Source organism: Andrographis paniculata, unplaced genomic scaffold (assembly GCF_009805555.1).
Source record: "Andrographis paniculata isolate CXL003 unplaced genomic scaffold, ASM980555v1 Contig59END, whole genome shotgun sequence".
Lineage (NCBI taxonomy): Eukaryota > Viridiplantae > Streptophyta > Magnoliopsida > Lamiales > Acanthaceae > Andrographis > Andrographis paniculata.
In genome coordinates, this window is record NW_026137594.1 from 475,131 (window position 1) to 500,438 (window position 25,308).

At 35.1% G+C, this 25,308-nt stretch overlaps 4 protein-coding genes across 10 annotated transcripts; 2 read left to right on the plus strand and 2 right to left on the minus strand.

Moving 5' to 3' along the window:
- Positions 1-582: 582 nt before the first annotated feature.
- Positions 583-9,107, minus strand: LOC127257955 (uncharacterized). Of its 7 annotated transcripts, none has more exons than XM_051284553.1 (6): positions 8,848-9,107; positions 8,314-8,419; positions 7,631-7,842; positions 5,932-7,231; positions 3,677-3,743; positions 583-739 (listed from the first exon to the last, which is right to left on the minus strand). In XM_051284553.1, exons 1-4 carry the CDS (start codon positions 9,034-9,036, stop codon positions 6,092-6,094), a joined length of 1,647 nt encoding a protein of 548 aa, XP_051140510.1. In that variant the 5' UTR covers positions 9,037-9,107; the 3' UTR covers positions 583-739; positions 3,677-3,743; positions 5,932-6,091. The 7 variants fall into 7 exon arrangements, with proteins under 7 accessions (XP_051140510.1, XP_051140511.1, XP_051140512.1 ...); XM_051284554.1 differs by lacking the exon at positions 3,677-3,743 and adding an exon at positions 8,757-8,847 and having other exon boundaries at positions 8,966-9,090; XM_051284555.1 differs by lacking the exon at positions 3,677-3,743 and adding an exon at positions 8,721-8,770 and having other exon boundaries at positions 8,848-8,970.
- A 2,521-nt stretch (positions 9,108-11,628) lies between these two features.
- On the plus strand, positions 11,629-13,550 carry LOC127257853 (cytochrome P450 CYP82D47-like). The gene is made up of 2 exons (XM_051284346.1): positions 11,629-12,633; positions 12,739-13,550. Exons 1-2 carry the CDS (start codon positions 11,689-11,691, stop codon positions 13,348-13,350), a joined length of 1,557 nt encoding a protein of 518 aa, XP_051140303.1. The 5' UTR covers positions 11,629-11,688; the 3' UTR covers positions 13,351-13,550.
- Positions 13,551-18,136: 4,586 nt separating this feature from the next.
- LOC127258462 (cytochrome P450 CYP82D47-like) lies at positions 18,137-20,005 on the plus strand. The gene is made up of 2 exons (XM_051285310.1): positions 18,137-19,075; positions 19,385-20,005. Exons 1-2 carry the CDS (start codon positions 18,137-18,139, stop codon positions 20,003-20,005), a joined length of 1,560 nt encoding a protein of 519 aa, XP_051141267.1.
- A 1,348-nt stretch (positions 20,006-21,353) lies between these two features.
- Positions 21,354-23,119, minus strand: LOC127258476 (cytochrome P450 CYP82D47-like). Its single transcript, XM_051285324.1, has 2 exons — positions 22,181-23,119; positions 21,354-21,974 (listed from the first exon to the last, which is right to left on the minus strand). The coding sequence occupies exons 1-2, from the start codon at positions 23,117-23,119 to the stop codon at positions 21,354-21,356; spliced, it is 1,560 nt and encodes a 519-aa protein (XP_051141281.1).
- Between the last annotated feature and the right edge of the window lie 2,189 nt (positions 23,120-25,308).

The following is a 25,308-nucleotide window of genomic DNA, read 5'->3' on the forward strand; positions in this document are numbered from 1 at the left end:
TAGATGCCGCTCGCATTCATTCCCTTCACAATATTCATATGAACAGAGAATCGTTTGACAAAATCATTTTCACACGACAATATAAAAAGATGCATTAGAAGTAGGTATAGCGCTAAAATGAAATCCTTACCGGAGCTCAATCAATGCGAAAACTGAAAAGAGTCTTATCCTTTGGGGGGTACTGTTTTTCTTCTCCTGAAATTCAATAGATTTATCAGTTATCAGGACAACAGTCATAAAATTCATGCATGACATAAGAAAAACGACCAAGATTACAGCCACGGGGAATATTTGCTATTTATTTATCTATCAAAGATTTTTGCCCAAAATTTTTAATACTCGACATAAAATACCGCTCAAATAATATTTTCTAATTTATAAAAAATTTGATATCATAAAACTGATGACCATCTCTAATATCATATCACATAAATATAAGATAAATATGCGAACAATAAACATAATACAAACTGCTGAGAAGAGCCAATATATATATATAAAGGAAAAAAACTGTTCACAATATTCCCTAAAAACTACAAGCTCTTTTATGTGTTTTTCCATCCCCTTTTAACGCAAACCTACTAGCCATATCTTTAGCAATATGGGTGTATATCTTTGACAAAAGCTTCTCAGACCTCCGACGCCTCCAAATCTTGTATGTCACACATGATTCGCCTAATGTGATTTGTCTTGCCGGACCAATTATTAAGTTCTGTCGGAGCGCACTCGAGAGTAGCAGCTACGGATTCCCATGTTATAGAAAAAAAGAAATAAATAATAGATTCGCTAGTTTGACTATCTATCAAATATTTTTACACGCACAAAATCATTCTCAACATATAATACTGCTGAAATCATCTTCTCCTTGAACATACAAAGCATTTACAATTTAAAAACGATACACATTCGCAATCAAAATTCAGAGATTATGTGTATGTAAATTTTTATATAAAAAAATATATATCATGAAAGAACTCGCCACCTCTGAAATCATATCTCCTTATGCGATGTGATCAAATATATTATCAAGAATGTCTAAGAACTCTATCTCATATAAGTTAAATATGCTAACAATATACATAATATGAACTACCTAAAAACATGTAAGCTTTTGGGGTTAAATGTGGCGTTTAGTGTCACTAAATATCATATCCATTTAAGTTAACATGCTATATGGCAATTCTAAAAGATAGTGATTGGCCAATTACTTCTTTTGTTTAAATTGAACTTTAAAAGCACACTATGTACATATAAATTAATAAATATATATTTCAAAGACTAATTACCACTAGTATATTTGATTTCATCATCTCATCCACAAAGGTCAAGGAAAGCTTACCACCTAAATCCACTCAATATCATCCCTAGTCTGATAAGGTAAATATTTTGTCAAATATAAAAATGTAAATGGTTGATTTATGTTTTATAAATTGTTGCCACTCAATATCATCCTTAGATGCTTGGCCTTTACTGGGAATCCATGATAAATTGTTGGCACCAGTTAACTAATATAGTAAAGGGAAGAACATACACATGTACATTTAGCTTTGGTAGGTCGTGTATTAAAAGATACATCTTGCATTGATAATTCATAATGAGGTTATTTTGGATGATGAAATTTTAATTAGTACAAGCTTTAAGAACAATGACTAAGAGAGACGGACACAGAAACACTACTACTGAATGTAGACTAAGAAAACCAAAAGGTTCAGATTGGCTAAGTTCTATACTATGGTAAGGTCGAGATAAAGAACCTTATAGCCATGCAAAGAAGTCTGCTATTCACTGCTCCGCACATGGCAAGGAAGTCAGCCAAAGTGCTTCAACTTCTAGGAATGTGGTGAAAAGTGTAGCCAAGCATTTAGAGATTGATATATATGTCATAAATTTCTATTCTTAAATTGAGCTCCCATCACAACAAATCCAACCGAGGACATTTTTAGAGTCACATTCCACTAAAATTTGAAGTAGGCTGATGCTCTAGTAACTAAATGTTTTCTTCCCATTCAGAATTATGAGAAAAAGGTATAATTTGTTTCACTATATATAGTCAGTAGTCTAAAATTAAGTTGAAGTAACTAAATGTTTTCTTCCCATTCAGAATTATGAGAAAAAGGTATAATTTGTTTCACTATATATAGTCAGTAGTCTAAACTTAAGTTGAAGCAATGTACGAATGCAAGTTGTATATCTTGTCATCTCCTTATGAGGCATAAAGAAGGTATAGTGGGTGCACACAAATAAATTTTATAAAACATTCATGTCTTGAAATGATTACATATCATAACTAGTGATTAAATATATCAACCCGGGAAATCTTGTTGTCTATTTTTTCTGGTTGTGTTTTGGCAAAATGATGTCTATCTTGTTGTCTATTTTTTTTTCTTCTAAAGTATCACATCAAATGCTTATTTTTATTTAAAATATTCTATCCAAAAGCTATTTTCTAATTAATATATTAGGCCAACACCTATTTATATCAAATCAAACAAGTATTTCAATTTAAAATGATTAAAATTCCAAAACAATTCAAAATACCAAAACACAACCAAACAAAATCTTTTCTTATATTATCATTGAATCAGGATGTTTTGCATTATGTAAGAGCTTTGTACCGCTTTGACCTCTTTTCCGTCTTTATCACCCAATCAGTGCATCATATAATTAACATACAGCAAGAAACTTTCTTTAAAGTACAATCCAATAAAAAATGGCTTAGATTTATCATCCAAATCCAACATGGAAAGAATATAACTCAGTTGAGGAAGATTTAGTAAGATTTCATCTTGTGAAATCATATATGATGAACATTGTAAATTGCCAGAGAAAGAAAAGAAAAGAAAATGCACTACAATACATCCAAAGTTTCTTGATACTTTTTTTTTTCTAATATTTTCTGACAAAGTGGTGTTCTAAACTGTATAACAAAAATTCCACATATCAATGCACAAAAACTTATGATTCAAAACCAAAAAATGTTTTTATAACCAATTTTGCAATGCAAAATCTCTCTAATTTCTTGGTAACTCGAAAGAGCCAAAAAGCTGTACTAAAGTCAACCAGCATTCATAATAGGTTACAATAATAGCAGGAAAAAAAAGACCATTAAGAGACAGGTGGAATGTGACTTCAAAGATCTGATTTCAGAGAGTTAAGAAAGTCAAATTTGGAATGCATGTTGCTAGTGTCTTATTGTGCGTTTTAATAGAACACTGGAAAAGGGAGACAGTTAACAGGTACAACTGGCACATTAAGAGGAATATTGAATGACTTCAAAGTTCTGATTTCAGCAAAAAGTCAAGAATCCATGTTGCTAGTGTCTTGTTATCTTTTAATAGAACACTGGAAAAAGAGGAAAGTAAACAAGAACAACTGGTTCTTAAAAAGGTTATAATATCTTAAATTTGGAATGCTGTTGCTCATGTTTCACACTCTGATAAAAAACCACTGGCAACAGAAGATGGTTAACAGGAACAATTGGCACTTATAATTGTATGTTACAGATCAGTGAAACGTGTAAACTAATAATCAAGTTAACTTGTACAGCTCCTTGAGTATTTATTTGACGTTGTATGGAATTTTCAACTGGTTTCTTCATCCATCACAATTTCCGAAGCATCAACAATATGAAAAGCTTTTAGCAATTCTACAACTGGAGTTATTAATGGTCAAGCACCTGATGTAAAAGTTTTTTAAAGCCATGCTGCATTCCGCGTGGCACCACGGATACCTTACTAAAAGCACTGCAAAAAAATCTAATAAAATGAAATATATTTTTTCACAATAGTTGCAATTCTCAATGAAATGAAAGGTGTGTGTGTGTGTGTGTGTTAAGGAAGAAGTTTAATATAATTGAGTTCCATTAACATAGTTTTGTAGAATTAGAATTTTAGTATAATTAGGAAAGAAGTTTGATGTTGTTTGACATCTTCTCCACCAAAATATTAATTCACAACTATCAAATTAACCATTTATTACGCATGTTACAACACGTCAACACCTACTATTTAAATCACTTCTCTAAAATATATCCGAACATAACATCATTTTTTAAACCTTTTTTTTTTCTTTGAAAATTTTCAAATCCAAAAACACATTTGGAGACACCCTATAGTCTCTCTAATTCCACCCAATGTTTATTATCCAAAGGTTGTACACTTTTTGCCAATTTTAAGAGTGTTGATATTATGGATTGTATAATGACATTTCCATTTACTATGCTCTGTGAAATAGTTTATGCAACTGTCGATTCATTTGTCAAGGTTGTGCCAAAGCACATTATGGAAGTGTACTTGTGGAGGAGCCTACTATGTAGTAAGATATGGGGGGTTGCAGTAATTGTATAGATGCAACATACAACTATTCACATGTATTTCCAACTATTAATAGGATTAATTGTCAACCAAGTGGTAAAGTGATATTGAGGACTTTCCATTTTTGTCATCGGTGTTATTCCTTACTTCAAGGAGTTAAAGTTACATAATGAAAGGAAGATTAGTTGCACACTAGCTGAAATACATTTTAGATAGATGTTTTGGTTAAGCGTCTGATTGGTTTTGATTCCAAATCAACATTTCTATTATTCAATCTGTACACAAAAATAACTATTACTTCTATGGATTTGTTTATTTAGTGTTTTATTTTGAGATGTTTTTTTTTTGTGTAAAGTATGCAAATTTGTCAGTAATATAAAAATAATACAGAATTTTGTAAAAAAATAGAGTATACATATTATATACATTTGAAAATTGTATCAGGAAACAAATTGGTTAGGTGAACAAACCCTTATGTTTATCAAATTTGAGAGGCAATCCTACGTCACCTCCGGTACCTCTTGCCGAGCTCAAGCTGACTCCTACAGCAACACCTTGAGCTTGAAGAGATGTTTTGATATATATTTAGTTGATATTATTCATATTTGGTGGTTATTATTCAAGCATATTTACTAAATAAAGTTATTTTTGTTTGAGTTTATCCTTTTTGTACCATGTCTATAAATAAATTCTATTTTCATTAGTAATGAAGAACCGTGAATTCTCCCAAAATGTAACCATTTTTTTAGAAACGTGACTTTTTTTAGAGTTACACAACGAATGGAAGAAAATTTGCACCCATTTATGGAAATCGCATCAATTGCAAATGAATACTTTATCCAGCTAAACAAGTTTCACATAAATTATATTCGACTTGAGGGAAAGAAGTAACAAGTAGATTTTTATAATTAAATTATCATTTACTTCTGGTATTAGAATATTAGTTTGGTAGCATTAGGATTCTATTTTAATTAATCCAAATTTAAATTTAGCTTCCTAGTCATTCTTATCATATAAAATAAATTGGTCTAATTATTCCATACATTGGTATTTACCCTGCAGATAGGGTATTGCTATAAAAAATGTTCAGCACCTACTCAACTTAATTGTGACTGTCAGATGAGAGTGAATTTATAAAGGGATGGTTCGGGCTTCTAAAGGGTGTTATTCTCTGTTGTGGTTGAAACTCTTGTATGATTTTGTTGAATGCACAGATGTGTGTTGTGGGATTACACACTATTTAATACCACCCTTATGACCATTAGAAGTAAAAAAAACAATATCAGAAAATAATTTATTGTCAGCGAACTTTTTGAAGTTTGCACAAGAAGTTTATGTTGAGTCCAAATTTGCAGGCAGTTATAATTGAAAGGTTAATGGTGTGGTAACCAAACAAAAGAAGAATAGTTCCAGTGTTGTTTCTACATGAAAAAACTAGAAGAATTAAAACGACAATGTGTAAGGCTGTAAGCCAAAATACTAGTATGTGATGTGTGGTCATATAACTTCACAGACACATTATATTGACAATGTACATTTACTGATTCAATAGAAATAATAATATTGGTTCTCAAATTAGAAACAAACTGTAAGATATCATCCAAAGCTTCAAATGTACCTGCAGCTGACTCTGCCTTGTTGACTGAGACTGATCCCAAATAAGCACATCCACAACTAAAGCTTGAATCATCGGAAAGAGAAGATAATCTTCACAAGCACCAAAGCACAGTTAGCATAACTATAGATAGCCCAAAGAAGATCCCTGGGAATACCATTAATCACAACTTCTTTGCAGATTTTCTGGCACCCATCAGCTCTACAAGGGAGGGAAGACGTTGAGGTACAGGCACATTCATAGACCTGTAAAACCGTCTTAAATTTTCATTGTAGCTATTCGACCACCTAATAGGAGAGATAGCAGCCACACTGAGAGCTTCTGTATCTGTGTCTGTAGAAGTGCATTCTGGTTCAGTAAAATCAGACTTTCTCTCCGTTTCCAGTAAATCTTCTACTTTCACTTCATTGGCATCATTGTTCTCAAGACATGCATCTTCTGTTCCAATTAATGTTTTCTCCATGGAGTAACTTGTTATGGGTACTTCTTTCTGTTCATAGTGGATGCTAGAATCAGGAAGACCAACCCTCGCTCTTCCAAATAATGTAATTGCAGGTCTCCTGCAAGGGGGAGATAAACTCAACCTTTTTCTCTGGTGTGTGGATATGACAATCGGTTCAGATTGGGTTTCAATAGATCTAATTGGAAGAGTATCCACTGCATTTGAGCAGCTTAAACTTTTTACAATTTTGTCTATGTGTGTAGATGCTACAGGACTGATGCCCATAATTCTCTGAAGAGAGTCACTATAAACTTGTTCATTATTGAAACAATGCTTCTTAACGTAACTCAACTCCATTGCCCTGCAGCTAGGCGTTGTTGACACCACCCATTTTGGCACAAGAAGTTGCAAAGCCCACTCTAATTCATCTTGAGATGAGTGTATTGAATAGCAGACATGCCAAACACCATAAAAATCTCTAACAGCCTGATCAAACCTTTCTTTATTCTGCTTTTCCATGACCGAAACCACTTTGTCACAAGCATACCACTGTGAAGAAGGGCGTATAATAAGAGGTTCATGCTGAGAATCTGCACGTGCTTTCAATATCATTGCTTCAGCTCTTTCATATAGTTTGGGGAATCCATCAAGTAACTGGAAACGGGAAGATGGGTCTTGTGATATGATATCCGGAACTAGAATTTCGAGAGATTTAAAGCATTCTAAATGCTTGGATTTATCAACATATATCTTCTCACCAAATGTGCGTGAGACTTCTACAAGTATACCTTCGTGACCCAGAAGATCACATGTCAAATATACCGTGCTAGCATTAGGATGGTTCCATACACAATTAATAACCTGCTCAAAAACATTCGCTTGTCACTAAAACAGTTCATGTGGAATTCATATTCACTAATCCACACACTTAAATATAAAAAATTATATTCCTAGAAACCCACAAAACACCAAAGAGTTATGCCTTTGGTCCGGCCATTCCTAATCTATTAATGATTGGTATGGTGTCAAGTTCACGGGTTTGGCAGCTTCTTTTCTCTCAATATGTGGGGATTTATCTTAAGCTAAAAAAACATCACCATTGAATTTTATAAAGAATCCAATGCATCAGATTTTAAACAACAAGTAAAACGACTAAATCCGACAGGTGAAGTGAAAAACAGAAAAATGCAAAAGAAGCCAAACATTATCATTTTTCCAAAATATTTTACAAGGTAGAGGACTAAAGGACTGAAAAGTTACCTGCTGAGTTGCCATATGTCTGCTGGGCATCCTTAATGGAAATTGACCGAATGTGCAATCTAAAAATATGCAATCAAGTGGACATATTGGTGCCTTTCCTTTCTTCCCAATGTACTTACCCGGTAAACTTTGCAAACACTCGGGGGTTAATCTGCAGTCTCCAGTGTGCAAAATATTGCCAAAATTCCCTTCAAACAAGAACATCACAGCTCCTACAATTCATAGAAGCATCCTTGAAGATATATTTTTACATAAGATCCTTCAAATAGCTTTAGAAGTCCGATGGCATCATCAAAGCAAAGAGAATTTTTCAATGAAAGAATATGGCATTGATAACCATGAAGTAATCAGATAAAGCTTCAAACTTGCAGCACTGAAGCAGCTCTTAATGTCAATGCAAAGGCATCACTAGAACCAAGCTAAAATATGTGATTGGAAATTTGACATGCAACAATAAGTTAGATTTTCAAATTGTATGAGAAATTCTGACTTATGACGGGGCACCAACTAATGTTTGAGAAAAATGGAATGATAAACTTCATCTATTTCGAATGAGTGATAGAATCACACTAGGACTTGATAGTGATAAAAATATGCAATCCTTCCCCATTCAGGTTTGTTAGCTTTCAATAGATTTAGTAAATTTTGAAACACACACACACAAAAAAAAATTGGATCCATACCTGGGCAATGATTGGCATCAAAAGCAGTTACAACAAAATCTCCATCCTGATCCTCAATGATCAACGATTGCCCAACCTCAATGCCAACAAACATCGATTCATCAAGCTACAAGAACAAAAAACAGCTAAAAAGTCACAACAACCAACAAAAACACGACTACTAACTCAAAAGATCAAGGATCTTCTTTTTATACTTTCTACAAGCAATGCTTCAAGTCCCTCTAGAACAGTTCCGTTTTAGATATACAAAAATTACAGTTATCCACTTATACATACGCAAACTTTCCAAGAGCGAATCATAACTCAACATACTGACACACATTCAAATTCCATATGCAGATACATAATTATATATATATATGTATATATCTTTAAAACATAAAGAGCAATTAAAGAACACACCATACCAATTACATCCTGTTCACTTCAAAAAGAAAACTCACCAATACAATCAACGCTGCAGCCATAGGACAAATAAATTACTCCGAAAAAGTAAAAGCAAGAGGAAAGGAAAGAAATTTTAACCAGGCGCACCTGCGGATAGTATTGGAGAGTAAGAGTTTTGGTGAGGAGAGTGGAGTAAATGGGATAAGAGGCGTGGGCAATAATGCCCTGTGTATGGTCCTTGTGCGCATGGGTTAGGAAATGATACCTCTTATCCTGGGAATTGGGCGTCCATGTGTCCACCGATAATGGCAGGCCCTTCGGCATCTCGATCGGCATCTTCGATTCGATCCTCACTCACTCACTCCTCCCGCTCTCGAGTTTCGACGATCTATGAATCGATGGAGTTGGTTTCCATTATGAAATTTCTTTATATACCAATAAAAAAAGAGGGGAAGTTTGCATAAGAAGATTGGGGTACGATTGGGTGCTCCGCGGTGTATACGCTTATGGTGCACCTCTCTTAGCCACGAAGGATTGGAACCCGCTTACGTTTCAACTGAATTGTGATAATTTAAGTTGGGTAAAGTCGTCTCAAACTCATCAATTCTATTTATGTTAGTTTTAATTTTAAATATACAATTGTTATAGTAATTTTTTACTGTTATTTTTTTAAGTATTTAAATTTTTTATTATTTTAAATAATTTTTTTATTTTTACAATTTAAAATAATTTTTTAAAAAATTTAAAAAAATAAAAAGATAAATTTAAAAATAAAAATAAAAAATTTAATTTAACTTTTTTTTTTTAATAGAAAGAGCGTTACTACAATAGAATGCCACTAGCACGATTTGGCCATTAATGAATTTGCAAGTTTTGTATAAGCTTGGACATAGACTTTGATAAATAATTAATAATTGTATTTTTTTAATAATTCAATTTTTTTGATAAAAAATTCATTCATATTTGTAAAACTTTTTATTTTAAATATGTCTATTTTTAAAAACTGAGCCGGTCCAACTCTAGTAGACCCGAGCACAGCCAAGCCCGACTCATTGGCATATTGAGCTAGATACAGTATGAAATTTTTTGAAATTATTTTTTTTTTTTTTATACCTTGTTCGAATCGAATTTTTGTATTGTGAAGTATTTATTTTCGAAACCGAAAATAGTAGTATAAATTAGGGGTACGCCGGCAATAAAATGTGGCCTATTCCTTATTTTATAAACTCCACGTGCAAAGAAATTTTAAATGTCAATCAACAAAGAGGATGCGTTAGTTTATAAGTCTTTATTATTTTTTTAGAAATATATACTCTCTCCATTTCGTTGAAAGGTTACTATCTTTTATTTTTGTTCGTTACTATTTTCTAATTTAGTAACTGTACTACTACCTAACATAATAAATATCCTTTCAATTTACAGTAGACAAATGTCATTCTTTTATATTACACCGTACTAATAGGGATATTTTTATTTTTTCAATACAATCCAATATAATACTAATATTCAAAAATATTTTTTTAAAAAAGCAAATGCCACACTTTCAATGTAAAAGAGTAAAAGAAAAAATTTAAAGAGAACACACTCTTAGTTTTTATTTATTTTAATAATAAATTTTTATTTAAATTTATATTGATGTAATATTTTTAATATAAAATTATTTTTTAATATAATTAAAAAGAACAAAATAAAAATAAAATATCTGACTGATTTTCTTTCTAAAAATATTTTATAAAGTACAGTGAATCCAAAACTTAGGAACAATGGGCAGCCAAAATTGTCACTCTTTAAGTCAATCTAACAGCATGTTGGCGCAATTCAATATTAGTGTGCTATTATTTTACTTTACTTAAATTCGGAATTTTTATGTCATTTTTTTTATCTTAAATAAATCAATTATAGCATCATTTTATTTAATTGTCAAAGTTTGTCGAAGTGAGAGGGCTTTTAAATATAATTTGGATTATTTGTTTAGCAGAGTTTTCAATTGTTTTTATTTTTAATATAATCTGTATCAGTTTAGTGTTTATAAATATAAAATGTTACAAAAATACATAAAATATTATTCATTATAATATTTTTACAAATTTTCATACATTAAATTAAATATATCTAAACTTTTAAATCATAAACAAATATATTATGTGGCTCTTTCGGAGTTTTTCTTTTAGCAAACTTTTTTCTATTTCATTTTATTCAATTTTCACATTATCAAAAAGTAAAGTTATTATTCACTCTTATATTCATTCAAATATTTTACTAACAAGTTTTTCAATATATATTTTTCGTTTTAATTAAAAGTATCATTTCTACTATTTCCACTAATTTATCATTTTAATATTACAGAAAAAATAATTATATATTAATAATAATATATTTTAAAATTTTTATATAAATTATAAATAATAAAAATGTCAAAATCACCGTGTTTCTACCTACAAAATATTACTATTCTTTTTTAATACATTGCAACGAGACGCAATGAATATAATATTATTTCTTAATTTTTTATAAAAAAAAAATAAATGTAAATATTTTATATCGAGGGCGGGGATTAATAAATAAGTAAAAAATCAGCGATACCAATTCAACAGACCGTCCCAAGCCATCAGCCAAGTCCAAACAAACAGCCCCCTAGTTCATTAGATAATAAATATAAATAAACTCCAAACCACCAAACCAGTCCTTTTTCATATTATTTTTTAAAAATTCTAGCCAACGATTGTATAACAAACTCCTAATTATATGCTTTAAGACAGCAACCTCAGCTGTCTTCACTCTCACAGTCCAAATGGACTGCTGCAACTCTAATTTCTTAATCCTCACATCAATGGCGGCATTGCCATTGCCGCTTCCACTCCCAATCCACCCCACCCCACCCCACCCCGCACATAGTTTGCTATTATTTCCTCAATAACCTCTATATATATACATATCCCCAACATTCCCATTCTTCCCAACACAATCGCTAGTAATTAATTAATATTTATGGAGTTCATGACGTCAGCCATCTATGGCGCAATCGCCATACTCCTCCTCTATCGTTACCTTCAGCGCCGCTCCAAATCTCCACTCCCCAAAGGCACCAAATCTCCGCCGGAGGCCGGCGGCGCGTGGCCGATTATAGGGCATCTCCACCTCATGAGCGACCGGCCTTCCCCAAAACTCCCCCACTTCAACCTCGGCGCGCTAGCTGACAAATACGGGCCGGCTTTCACCATCCGGCTCGGCGTGCGGCGCGCGCTGGTCGTCAGCTCCTGGGAGCTCGCCAAAGAGCTCTACACCAAGCATGACGTGGCAATCTCGTCGCGGCCGTTGGTCCGCGCCAACAAACACTTGGGCTACGACTTCGCACAATTCGGGATCACTCCGTACGGTCCGTACTGGCGCGAAATCCGCAAGCTAGCCAACGTCGAGCTGCTTTCGAACCGGCGCGTCGAGCTCATGAACCACGTGCGCTTGTCGGAACTCGGACACACCATGAAGGAGCTCTACAGGGCATGGCAGGACAGCAAGGATCCATCGGGACAGCTCCCCGTCGAAATGAAACAGTGCATCGGAGACATGAATCTGAACATTGTCCTAAGCATGGTCGTCGGAAAGAGATTCTACGGCGACACGCCGGAGACGAAGCAGTGCCGCCGCCTCATGAGGGAGCTCTTCTATTACTCGGGGCTGTTCGTCCCTGCCGACGCCCTGCCCTATCTCAGTTGGTTCGACTTCGGCGGGCTCGAGAAGAAGATGAAGGACTGCGCCGAGGAGATGGACGCCCTCGTCGGAAAATGGCTCGACGATCATCGCCGTGATCCCGTCGATTATTCCAGCAAGGATTTCAAGCCGCGGGATTTCACCGATGTCATGCTTTCCATCGTCGATAAGACCGACTTCAAGGCTGATTACGATGTCGACACTATTATTAAGTCGACAATCATGGTATGTTATAAAAATATTAATTTAAATATTCAATTTTTAAATTTTTTCTAAAACTTCTATCAGAACAGAGCCTTGATCGCAATTTTGAATGGGCTATATTTGTAGGCTTTGGTCGCCGGAGGGACGGACACTACTTCGATCATGATCGTATGGGCGTTGTCTCTACTATTGAACAACCGCGATGTCCTAAAAAAGGCGCAAGAGGAATTGGACAACAAGGTCGGGAGAGAAAGGCTAGTGGTCGAATCGGACATCAACAACTTAGAGTATCTCCAAGCCATAGCCAAGGAGACATTTCGATTATTCCCGGCCGGCTCCTTAGGCGGGCCGCGAGAATTTTCGGAGGATTGTGTGGTGGGAGGGTACCACATTCCGAAAGGCACTTGGCTCATCGTCAATCTATGGAAGCTGCAAAGGGATCCGACGGTGTGGATCGATCCAACGGAGTTCAAACCCGAGAGGTTCCTAACAAAGCATAAGGACATTAGCATCAAGGGATCGGACTTTGAGCTGATCCCGTTCGGCGCCGGGCGCAGAATCTGCCCCGGCGCCGATTTCGGGATCCAAATGCTGCATTTGGGGCTGGCGAGGTTCTTACAAGCGTTCGATTTCTCGAGCGAATTGGTTGACATGACGGAGAGCGCGGGATTGACCAACAGTAAGGCTACGCCGCTGAATGTTCTTATAAAGCCAAGGCTCCCTTCTCATCTCTATTGATCGATCGATCGAAATGAAGTTTGTAGTAATTTAAAAGCTTTGAAGCTTTATTTGAATTACACATTTCGGGTTTGTAATAAAAAAAAAAAAAAAAACATATATATAGGAATGTATGTTGTCGAGGAGTAGACACTATTCCGTGCAATAATTTATGTAATTTTACATTTTGGGATGTTTTCGGTTACAAATGAGGATATATATCTACATATGCATACTTACAACAAATTATATATTAATATAAATATAAATGTAACGTATCAACTAATATGTATATAAATATATATAATATTTCCTCTCTTAACCATCTATACAATTTTTTTTTTATTATGTTCTGTCTTATAATAAATATTTTTTTTTTAAAGTAAATGTATTTTCAATATTTAATATTAAAAATATTATTACATCGGTTGTGAATTTATTTTCAAATCCTTTGGATTTATTGAACAAATCTCGTATATAAAAATACGAAACAATTAGTAGCGGAAGCGACTAAATCGAATAAATCCAAATTAATATAACCGAAAAGAAATTGAAATTAAAACATTAAGGCAAACACATATCTGGAAATAGGAAAATCAAAACACGAACGGTTGGGGACTCCCGTTTGCGGATATATAACTAATGGCTTAGTTTCCTTAACAGTTCGAGCTTTTAGGTGAGACGGTCATTAGCTTCCGACATGGTATCAGAGCCATGCTTTTTCCCGACCAAATCGAAACAACCCACGCATTCCAGATAGCATATTTCCGACCACTTCCGACCGTCACCGCCACCACCATTGTCTTCGCCGTCACGAGACCGGCCGGACACCGGAACAGTTCGGCGAACGGCGGCGCGTGAGCCTCACACGCGCCTGACGAGTTTTCCGGCCGGACACCTCGCCGGCGCGTGGAGGCGCGTGCGGCGGCCGTTGGCGGCGATCTTTGCACCGTCATGTTTGGAATTTGTTTCCCTCCGCAATGGTATCTTCACTTCTTCCGTTTGAGCAGTTTTGTATCCAATTGACTTTTTGTGTCTCGGGTTTGATTCGGTTTCTGTCGTTTCGGCTTTCGGCTTGAGGTTTGAGATATTGTTTTCTCTTGAATTTCTATGGAAAAAATGGATGTACTATTCCGATCAATGTTGTTCTGTCCGGAGATAATTACAGTTTGTGGGCACAATCGATGAAAAGTTTTTTGATAGGTCGGAAATTGTGGCGAATTGTTACGGGAGATATAGTTGCCCCTATTGCTCCGGTTTCTATAGCAGAAGTTACGCCTACCGCCACAGTTGTTGAATCTTATATTAAAAAATTGGAGGATTGGGATAGTAAGAACCATCAAATTCTCACTTGGTTGCGCAATACTTCCACTCCGGCGATCCATGTTCAGCTTGCCCAATTTGACACTGCCAAGGCAACGTGGAATTTCTTGGCAGTCCGCTTCCGTGCTACTGGTTTGGCACACTATTATCAGTTATGGAGCACTCTCCACGATCTAAAACAGGAACCAGGACAATCTATCAACGACTTCCTTGCCCAAGTGCAACCCCTTTGGCATCGGTTGGATCAAGCAGAGATCAGTCCTGATCATCTTCGCCTCATTAAGGTCTTGATGGCTTTGCGTCCAGAGTATGAGGCAGTTCGTGCCTCTTTGTTACATCGGCATCCACTTCCTACATTGGATGCAGCTATTCAGGAGATTCTGTTTGAGGAAACTCGTCTTCTGCTCTTGCGGTCACTGCCCGAACTCCTACTCAGAGTCGTTCTCATCGTTGCAAAAGATGTCAGTCTTCTGATCATGACTTCGGTCATTGCCCAAAGGTGGAGTGTCACTACTGTCATGTTTTAGGCCATACTATACAGTATTGCCCCACTAGGCCGTCTCGCTCTGGCAGTAGTAACTACAAGCCTCGGCATTCTCGTGGACCTCAGTCTGGTACCTCCTCTGTCACAGCCTCTCCCACGCCTGCGCCTCCTACAATTCAGGACCTGGAAGCTCTTCTTAAACAGGTTCTATCTTCCAATACCGCCATGTCTACCACATCAGGTAACTCTCCTTGGTATTTTGATTCTGCTTGCAGTAATCATATGACCTCTGATATACGCCTTATAACCTCCACATCCACCGCACCATCCTTACCTCATATTCTTACTGCCAATGGTACCCATATGCGCATCACCCATACCGGACATACATCCACCTCATCCTTATCCCTCCCCGACACATACTGTATCCCTCAATTAACCTTAAATCTGATTTCCGTTGGTCAATTAGTTGATCAAGGTCTCACCGTGATATTTTCTTCTACTGATGTGCAGGTTCAGGACGCGCAAACCGGGCGAACTCTTGGGAAGGGCCGGAAGACGGGCCGCTTATTTGAACTTACATCACTCCAGGTCCCTCGTCCCTCTATCTCGGCTGCCACCACCTCTACACCATCCTGCCTTCAGTGGCATCATCGTCTCAGTCATGCGTCTTCCAATAAAGTAAGGTCTTTGATTAGTCAGGGTAGTTTGGGTTCTGTTAAGTTCGATCTTTTAGGTGAGACGGTCATTAGCATCCGACATGGTATCAGAGCCTAGGTTAGGTCTCGAGTTCCATGTGCAAGTTTCGCATACCTCCACTTGCACCTGAGGGGGCGTGTTGGGGACTCCCGTTTGCGGATATATAACTAATGGCTTAGTTTCCCTAACAGTTCGAGCTTTTAGGTGAGACGGTCATTAGCTTCCGACACGAACAAACAAGACCTAACATAAGCAATTAAATCAAAGATGAAACTCCCTGTTTCATGTTCTACTTCTTTGTTCGCTTGTGTCTTTGTTTCTCCATTTCGGCGACCACAACAATTCACGAAGACGACGACATCACCGGCGCGACGGGCAGCAACTCCAATACGCAATGTCCTCTGGCGCCGGCTCGTCACTCTAAGCCACAAAGCCCACCGGAATCCACAAAGTCCACCGGAATCGGCCATCGAAAAGGTCCTGAACCTCACCGGAAACTCACCGAAATCCTTATCTCGGTTCCTTTTCTTCTCCCATCTCGGTCTCTCCCTTTCTCTCTCTCTCGATTACACCTATCTCTAACTCTTGGTATATCTCACTTTTCACACTAGTTGGTTTCCCACACTCTTTAATTCACCCTTAAATTCACTATTTTATATCTATCATGACTAACTCACCCTAACCTACTCACTTACGGTTATAACAAAATCAACAATCTAACTAATATTGTTCAGGGTAAGGTGGGTTTGGATAAATGGATTTGGGTTAAAGGGTCTGAACCGATTCGGTGGGTCGGGTTACGGAGTGGACCAACTAATTATTTATCGAGGGACTTGTTGGGTTAGGCCTCGAACGGCCAAAATTTCCAACAACAACTTCCAATATATTACACAAATTTTATTATTTTTATATTTATTTTAATCTTTTCTACTTTATTCATATCACAATCCAATATAATATTGTTAAAATTCAGTGGAAAAAATAAATGAATAAATATATATAGAACTAGGGAATATAATTTACATAACATAAAATATACAACATATATTTTATTATTTTATATATATATATATTTATAGTATGTCATTATTAATTATTAGTATTATTTTTCTTAATCATCAATGATATTTTATGTGAAAGTTATTACATAATAAGTGTGTTTATTTAGTTTTATTTTTATTTTTATATAAGTGGAACTTTGCAAAATTGTATTGTAAATATAAAAATTTAGTTTTTATTCAAATAATAAAATATATATTATATGTATTACAATCGTCTTAGGGTGTGTTTGTTTGGGAAATTGGATTTTCAATTCACTGTTCATCCCATTTTTTTCCCCAAAAACATCAAATCAAACACCTGTTTTTTATTTTTTATATCATATTAAAAATCAATTTTACATTCAAAACATCACATCAACACCTATTTATATCACGTCATACAACTATTCAAATTAAAATTTTTTTACTATTCAGATCCCAATTTAAAATCCAGATCCTCAAACAAACACAGCCCTTAATGATTAGTGGGCAAACAAACCCAAATTATATAAGATTTTTTTTTAAAATGTAAAAAATATTTTTATTTTATTTATTGGTTAAATTAAAGTATACACAAATTTTCATTTTTTTTTTGTTAAAATCTATTATTTAAAGAGTATAAATTTACAAGCATTAATATAATATATATAATTTACATAAAAATATTATTTTTTATATTATTAATATGATTTTTCATACCATGTAAAAAGAATCAATCTATTCGTTGAATGTGCAAACTAATTATTTTATCTTAAACACATTTAATTATGTAAATTTTATATAAATAAAATAATGATAAGATATCTATATTTTGAATAAAATAAATAAATAACTTATCAACAACAATTAGTTTAATAATTTTTTAAATAAATTTTTTTTTTTTTAAAAGAAACTATAAACGAGTTATTAAACAATTATTTATTTATTTATTTAAATAAAATAAATATTTTGTTTTTTTATTGGTATAAAAACTTGTATAATTAAATATTATAACTTTAATTTTGAATTAAAAAAATGTTTTATATTTAATTTAATTTAATAAAGAAAAAATTTAACCCAATAAATTTTTGTACAAAAATTCCAGAAGTATTATTAACTTTCCTTAAAAAAATTAACTAATTAATTTAATATAAATGTATAGTACGTCAGTATGGTAACATCGTTTAGTACTTTCCTTTCTCTCTGTCTATTTGATCCCCAAAACCTCATTCTTCGAAAACCATCGTCATTAGAAACGATTAATTACAGAGAAGCCATAGAAATGGAGCTCTCGACCTCAGCCATCTATGGCGCAATCGCCATAATCCTCCTCTGTCGCTACCTTCAACGCCGCTCCAAATCCATTGCCGCCGCCAATTCTCCGCCGGAGGCCTTCGGCGCGTGGCCGATTTTAGGGCATCTCCACCTGTTGAGCGACGGGCCTTCCCAAAAACTCCCCCACTTCAACCTCGGCGCGCTAGCCGACAAACACGGGCCGGCTTTCACCATCTGGCTCGGCGCGCGGCGCGCCCTGGTCGTCAGCACCTGGGACCTCGCCAAAGAGCTCTACACCAAGCATGACGTGGCAATCTCGTCGCGCCCGATGGTCCGTGCCAACAAGTACTTTGGCTACGACTTCGTCCAATTCGGGGTCACTCCGTACGGCCCCTACTGGCGGGAAATCCGCAAGCTCGTCCACGTGGAGCTGCTCTCGAGCCGCCGACTCGAGCTCATGAGTCACGTGCGCTTGTCGGAACTCGGACACACCATGAGGGAGCTCTACAGGGCATGGCAGGACAGCAAGGATCCATCGGGACAGCTCCTCGTCGATATGAAGCAGTGCATCGGAGAATTGAATTTGAACACTATCCTCAGCCTGGTCGTCGGAAAGAGATTCTACGGCGACACGCCGGAAACGAATCGGTGCCGCCGCCTCATGAGAGACGTCTTTTATTACTCAGGGCAGTTCATCCTCGCCGACGTCCTGCCTTATCTCGGCTGGCTCGACTTCCGCGGGCTCGATAAGAAGATGAAGGATTGCGCTGAGAAAGTCGACGCACTTGTCGGAGAGTGGGTGGACGATCATCGCCGTGATCCCGTTGATTATTCGAGCAAGGATTTCAAGCCGCGGGATTTCACTGACGTCATGCTTTCCCTCGTCGATAAGACCGACTTCAAGGCCGATTACCATGTTGACACTATTATTAAATCGACAATCATGGTATGTTACACAGATATTTTTGAAACGGTTCATCAACAATAATTTTTTTAAAAAAACATAGCACTCAATACTTCTTTTTTTTTTTTTTTTCATGTGACAAATCTCACAATAAAATGCACAATATTTTATTAATTTTTGTTGATCGACTCTCGTTTGTAGATAAATAAATAAATAAATTATGTGTATCATAATAGCTTAAGTTTTTAGATATGTCGGTCATTTATATCATCTAATATAGTATCAAAGTCTTACGTCTTGAGTTCGAATTTTTAAAGCTTCTATCTAACAAACAATGAATTATATTCGTAGGCTTTAATTGCTGGTGGGACCGAAACTACATCGGTCATGTTAGTATGGTCATTGTCTCTGCTATTGAACAACCGTGATGTCCTAAAAAAGGCGCAAGAGGAATTGGACAACAAGGTTGGGAGAGAAAGGCAAGTAGTCGATTCTGACATAAAAAACTTAGAGTATCTCCAAGCCATAGGCAAGGAGACATTTCGACTATACCCGGCCGCCCCCTTAGGGGGGCCGCGAGTATTTACGGAGGATTGTGTCGTCGGAGGCTACAACATTCCGAAAGGCACATGGCTCATCGTCAATCTATGGAAGCTACAAAGGGATCCGACAGTGTGGATCGATCCAACGGAGTTCAAACCCGAGAGGTTCCTAACAAAGCATAAGGACATTAGCATTAAGGGATCGGATTTTGAGTTGATCCCGTTCGGCGCCGGGCGCAGAATCTGCCCGGCGGCGGATTTTGGGATCCAAGTGTTGCATTTGGGGCTGGCGAGGTTATTACAGGCGTTCGATTTCTCGACAGTGTCGGATGAATTGGTTGACATGACGGAGAGCGCCGGAATCACCAACTGTAAGGCTACGCCGCTGAATGTTCTTATAAAGCCAAGGCTTTCTTCGCATCTCTATTGATCGATGAGCTTTGAAGTTTGTAGTAATTTGAAATGCTTTGAAGCTTTCTTTGCATTATTACATTTGGGATTCAACATTTTTTCTAAAAAATATTATATTCAAACAGCTTATATTTATCAAACTACATTACATTGACTGAAACTATCTTATAGTCATACTATTGGTTGATAAAATTATTTAGGGAAATAATCTTTTTAATTATCTCTAACGTCAATATGCTAATTATAAATTTTTATACAGTATAATATATAGTTTTTAGGGAAATAACATCATCAATGTGTTAATTATAAATTTTTATACAATATAATATATAGTTGTATCGAATAAATTGATTCGTATTGTACAATTTTATTTTTATAGTATGTTGTATATATATATATATATATTGTTTTAAAATCAATAACACGTTATACTATATGTAATTATTTTACATATTGTCAAAATAAATTATATTATACTATATATTATTACACATGAGATATTTGTTTTGATTATATGGGCTGATTCCGACATCATATCTGCTGATTCCCACAAACATCGCGGCTCAGCTAATATCGGATATTTTAAATTAGTTAAACTAATTTTTAATTGGTACATATTATAATTATATTATAATTGTACTTCTTTATCATTTAATTAAATACACATATTAAACAATAGAGTATCATTTTATTCTACCACATATTTTCTATGTTTCTAATATTTTGATTCAAAATCAATTTACATACCATAACTATTAGTTAGTATTGACCATCTAATAAATTGAAGACTTCCTTTTAAATGTAGTATATATCCATTACAAAACAATTGAATTAAGACGGAGAAACTAATTAAATATTGAAATTATTGCAGTTAGAAAAATAAATACTCCCTCCGTCATAGAAGTAAGTATTCATTTACTTTTTACACGTAGTTTTAGAAATATTAGTATTATATTGGGATATAGTAGCAATAAAGTAGAAATGACTAAAATAACCTTATCAAAGATAATGACATTTGTGTAATATATTGTAAGTTGTAACGGTATTTGTAATGTTAGGTAGATAGTAAAAAAAATTAAATGGATACTTTGTTATGCACAGACTAAAATGGAAAACTACAACGAGAGAGTATATACATTGCCATTAATAATTCTGTTAATAATTTATTCTTATTATCAATTGTTAGTATTTTGCTTGAGAAAATTTTTCTGAAGAAATAAACACAATTTATTAATTTTAACATAAGATCAAAATCATAATTCAATATCGGCAAAATATATTCGAATTAAACACCCGGCCAAACTATAGATTTATTACAAACCTCAAATATACTTGAAAGCATTTCAAATTACTACAAACTTAATCGATCAATAGAGATGCGAAGGAAGCCTCGGCTTTATAACAACATTCAGCGGCGTAGCCTTAGCGTTGGTAATTCCCGCGCTCTCTGTCATGTCAACCAATTCATCAGACGGCGTCCAGAAATCGAACGCCTGTAAGAACCTCGCCAGCCCCAAATGAACCATTTGGATTCCAAAATCTGCCGCGGGGCAGATTCTGCGCCCCGCGCTGAACGGGATCAGCTCAAAGTCCGTTCCCTTCATGCCAATGTCCTTATGCTTTGTTAGGAATCTCTCGGGATTGAACTCCGTTGGATCGCTCCACACCGTTGGATCCCTTTGTAGCTTCCATATATTGACGATGAGCCATGTGCCTTTCGGAATGTGGTACCCTCCCACCACACAATCCTCTGAAAATTCTCGTGGCCCCCCAAAGGGGGCGGCCGGGTATAATCGAAATGCCTCCTTGGCTATGGCTTGGAGATAATCTAAGTTTTTTATGTCTGATTCGACTACTAGCTTTTCTCTCCCGACCTTGTTGTCCAATTCCTCTTGCGCCTTTTTTAGGACATCGCGGTTGTTCAATAGCAGAGACAATGACCATACTAACATCACCGATTGAGTGTCCGTCCCACCGGAGATCAAAGCCTACAACTATAGTTCATTGTTTGCTTTTATTACATAACACTCGATAGGATCGAAAATCGAGGTTTATGATACAAGTTTTGAAAATTTTGAAGTTTTAGAAGAATTTTGAAATCAATAATAAAATGTGAACAGTAATGAAAGTTTTTGTTGGCTCCGACAAGACTCGATCTCCTGCTGCAGCCTGCAAATATAACTATGAAACATACCATGATTATTGACTTAATAATAGTGTCGACATCGTAATCGGCCTTGAAGTCGGTCTTATCGACGAGGGAAAGCACGACATCCGTGAAATCCCGCGGCTCGAAATCCTTGCTCGAATAAACGACGGGATCACAGCGATGATCGTCCACCCATTTTCCGAGAAGTGCGTCGACTTCCTCGGCACAATCCTTCATCTTCTTTTCGAGGCCGCCGAAGTCGAGCCAGCCGAGATAAGGCAGGACGTCGGCGACGACGAACACCCCCAAGTAAGAGAAGACTTTCCTCATGAGGCGGCGGCAGTGGTTGGCCTCCGGCGTGTCGCCGTAGAATCTCTTTCCGACGACGAGGCTGAGGATAATGTTCAAATTCAATTCTCCGATGCACTGCTTCATTTCGACGGGGAGCTGTCCCGATGGATCCTTGCTGTCCTGCCATGCCCTGTAGAGCTCCTTTATGGTGTGTCCGAGTTCCGACAAGCGCACGTGAGTCATGAGCTCGACTCGGCGGCTCGAGAGCATCTCCACGTGGACGAGCTTGCGGATTTCCCGCCAGTAGGGGCCGTACGGAGTGACCCCGAATTGGACGAAGTCGTTGCCCAAGTGCTTGAAGGCACGGACCATCGGGCGCGACAAGATTGCCACGTCATGCTTGGTGTAGAGCTCTTTGGCGAGCTCCCAGGAGCTGACGACCAGCACGCGCCGCACGCCGAGCCGGATGGTGAAAGCCGGCCCGTATTTGTCGGCTTGCGCGCCGAGGTTGATGTGGGGGAGTTTCGGGAAAGGCCCGTCACTCATCAGGTGGATATGCCCTAAAATCGGCCACGCGCCGCCGGCCTCCGGCGGGGATTTGGCGGCGGCAATGGATTTGGAGCGGCGTTGGATGTAGCGGCAGAGGAGGATTATGGCGATTGCGCCATAGATGGCTGAGGTCGTGAGCTCCATTTCTATGGCTTCTCTGAATTTAATCGATTCAAATTACGATGGTTTTCCAAAGAATTGAGGTGTAGGGGATCATATATATATATATATATATATAGACGTTTTTGGTGCAACTAAAGGTGCAAATAAAGCAAAAACTGCTGTCATATAATTATAGAAAGTACATAATGAAAAGGTACTACATAATAACTTTTTTTTTTTTTTTTTTTTTTCGAATCACTACTATTTTTAGAATTATGCAATTTAGTCATATTAGAAAATTTATAATTTATATTTTTTAATTGAGACGAAAAAAAAATATCATTTAGAGTAATGTCTTATTTAGCAAATATAATTTTCAATAAAAATATATTATTTTATTTTACAAAATATTATATTAAAATATTGTTTAAACAAAAATTCAAATTAACAACTCACTTCAAAAGAATTTCAAATCACAACCAAATAAACAATATCCTAGTAATTACTCATTAGTGACATACTTATATTTAAATAAATTATTTTTTATTTAATTAATTAATTATTACTATTATTTAACGACTTTCAAGTAAAATAGCAATATTGATGATAACAAAATTAATAATTAATAATGACACATACTATATATTTGTTTTGCTATTTGCAATAATTTTGAAATTTATTTTTTTTAATACATTTTGATTTATTTGTAATAAATGCGTATGGCATTAAAAAAACTATTTTAATTAGGCCAGCAAAAATCATTTGTGGTAGGCAACGAACACCCATCTTTTATGGTCACATATTCATCCATGCACTACCATATCATTCGTTACTGGACTTCCATGATGCTTATTATCATTTTTGTTTATTTTACTAATTTTTTTTTTCTATTATAATAAAAAAATTATATATTAATAAAAAAATATTTTTAAATTTTTATATAAATTACAAATATAACAGTTTATGATTAATTTATACTCTAAAATACAAAGAGTAAAAATAGCTTAGGCATTTAACAAATAATTAAATCAATCAATAAATCTTCACATAAAACTAATATTTACAAATATTAAAAATTTATCCTACACACTTAATAAATATTTAAACAAATAAATCAATATGTAAATATGTAATTATCTAATATCAAATTTTCAATAAATAAACAAATAAAAGAAATTTAATAAAGCAACATAATTTTAAATTAAATCTAAAAAATAAAAATAAAACCTGCTGAAGGTTCTCATTTTCACCGGATCCGACACCAAAGCAGGATGAATATATATATATATATATACATATATATAATATGACAAGAGAAATTGAAAAAAAAAATAGAAGAAGAAAAAAAAAACTGATGAAAAAAAAAAGTAGAGAAAAAAAAAGAAAAAGAAATGGTAGGCTGCGGCTGTTCGTGTTTGTTTTGTTTTTGTATAATAGTTTAAAGGAATAATACAATATATTACACAAATATCATTACATTTATATTACACATACTAATACGATTATTTTAATCATTTCTATTTTATTTATACTATTCCAATATAATACTAATATTTCTAAAATTACATGCAAAAACAAATGAATACTTACTCTAGAGACGGAGGAAGTATATTTTTTCTTGTTTTATAGAATTTTATTTATTTGTTCTTAAAAATACGAATCAACATCTTTTTCGCTTATTTTCTCTAACCATAATAATTATATAAATAATTTACTTTTAAAATCATTTACTAATCATGTTAGTTTTATAGTTTTAGTAATAAAAGATAAACCACGGAGTCTAATTGAATCGAAGAGAATTTCTGGATAATCGAACAAATTTGGTTCGAATATAAATACTACATATTTAATATTTATTCGGTTTGATTCGATTTCGATTTTTTATATCTTTTTGGTTTGGTTATACCGAACCGAATATATTTATATATTTATATTATTATATTTTAAATTTTATATTAATAATTATATTCGATTCGATGGTTCGAATATTTACAAATATTTTTATTTAATTAGAATTTTAATTATTTTTAAATTTTTTTAATTTCAGTTCGATTCGAATTATTTACAAATATTTTCGATTAACCGAAATTTGAATATGGTTCGCAGTTTCGAATATTTATTTAATTCGACTCGAATATCAAATATCTATATATTTGTAAATATTCGAACTGCGTCAACCTCTAAGTGCAGTTTAATTATTAAGTTGTTTCTTATTGAAGTATTAAGTTGTT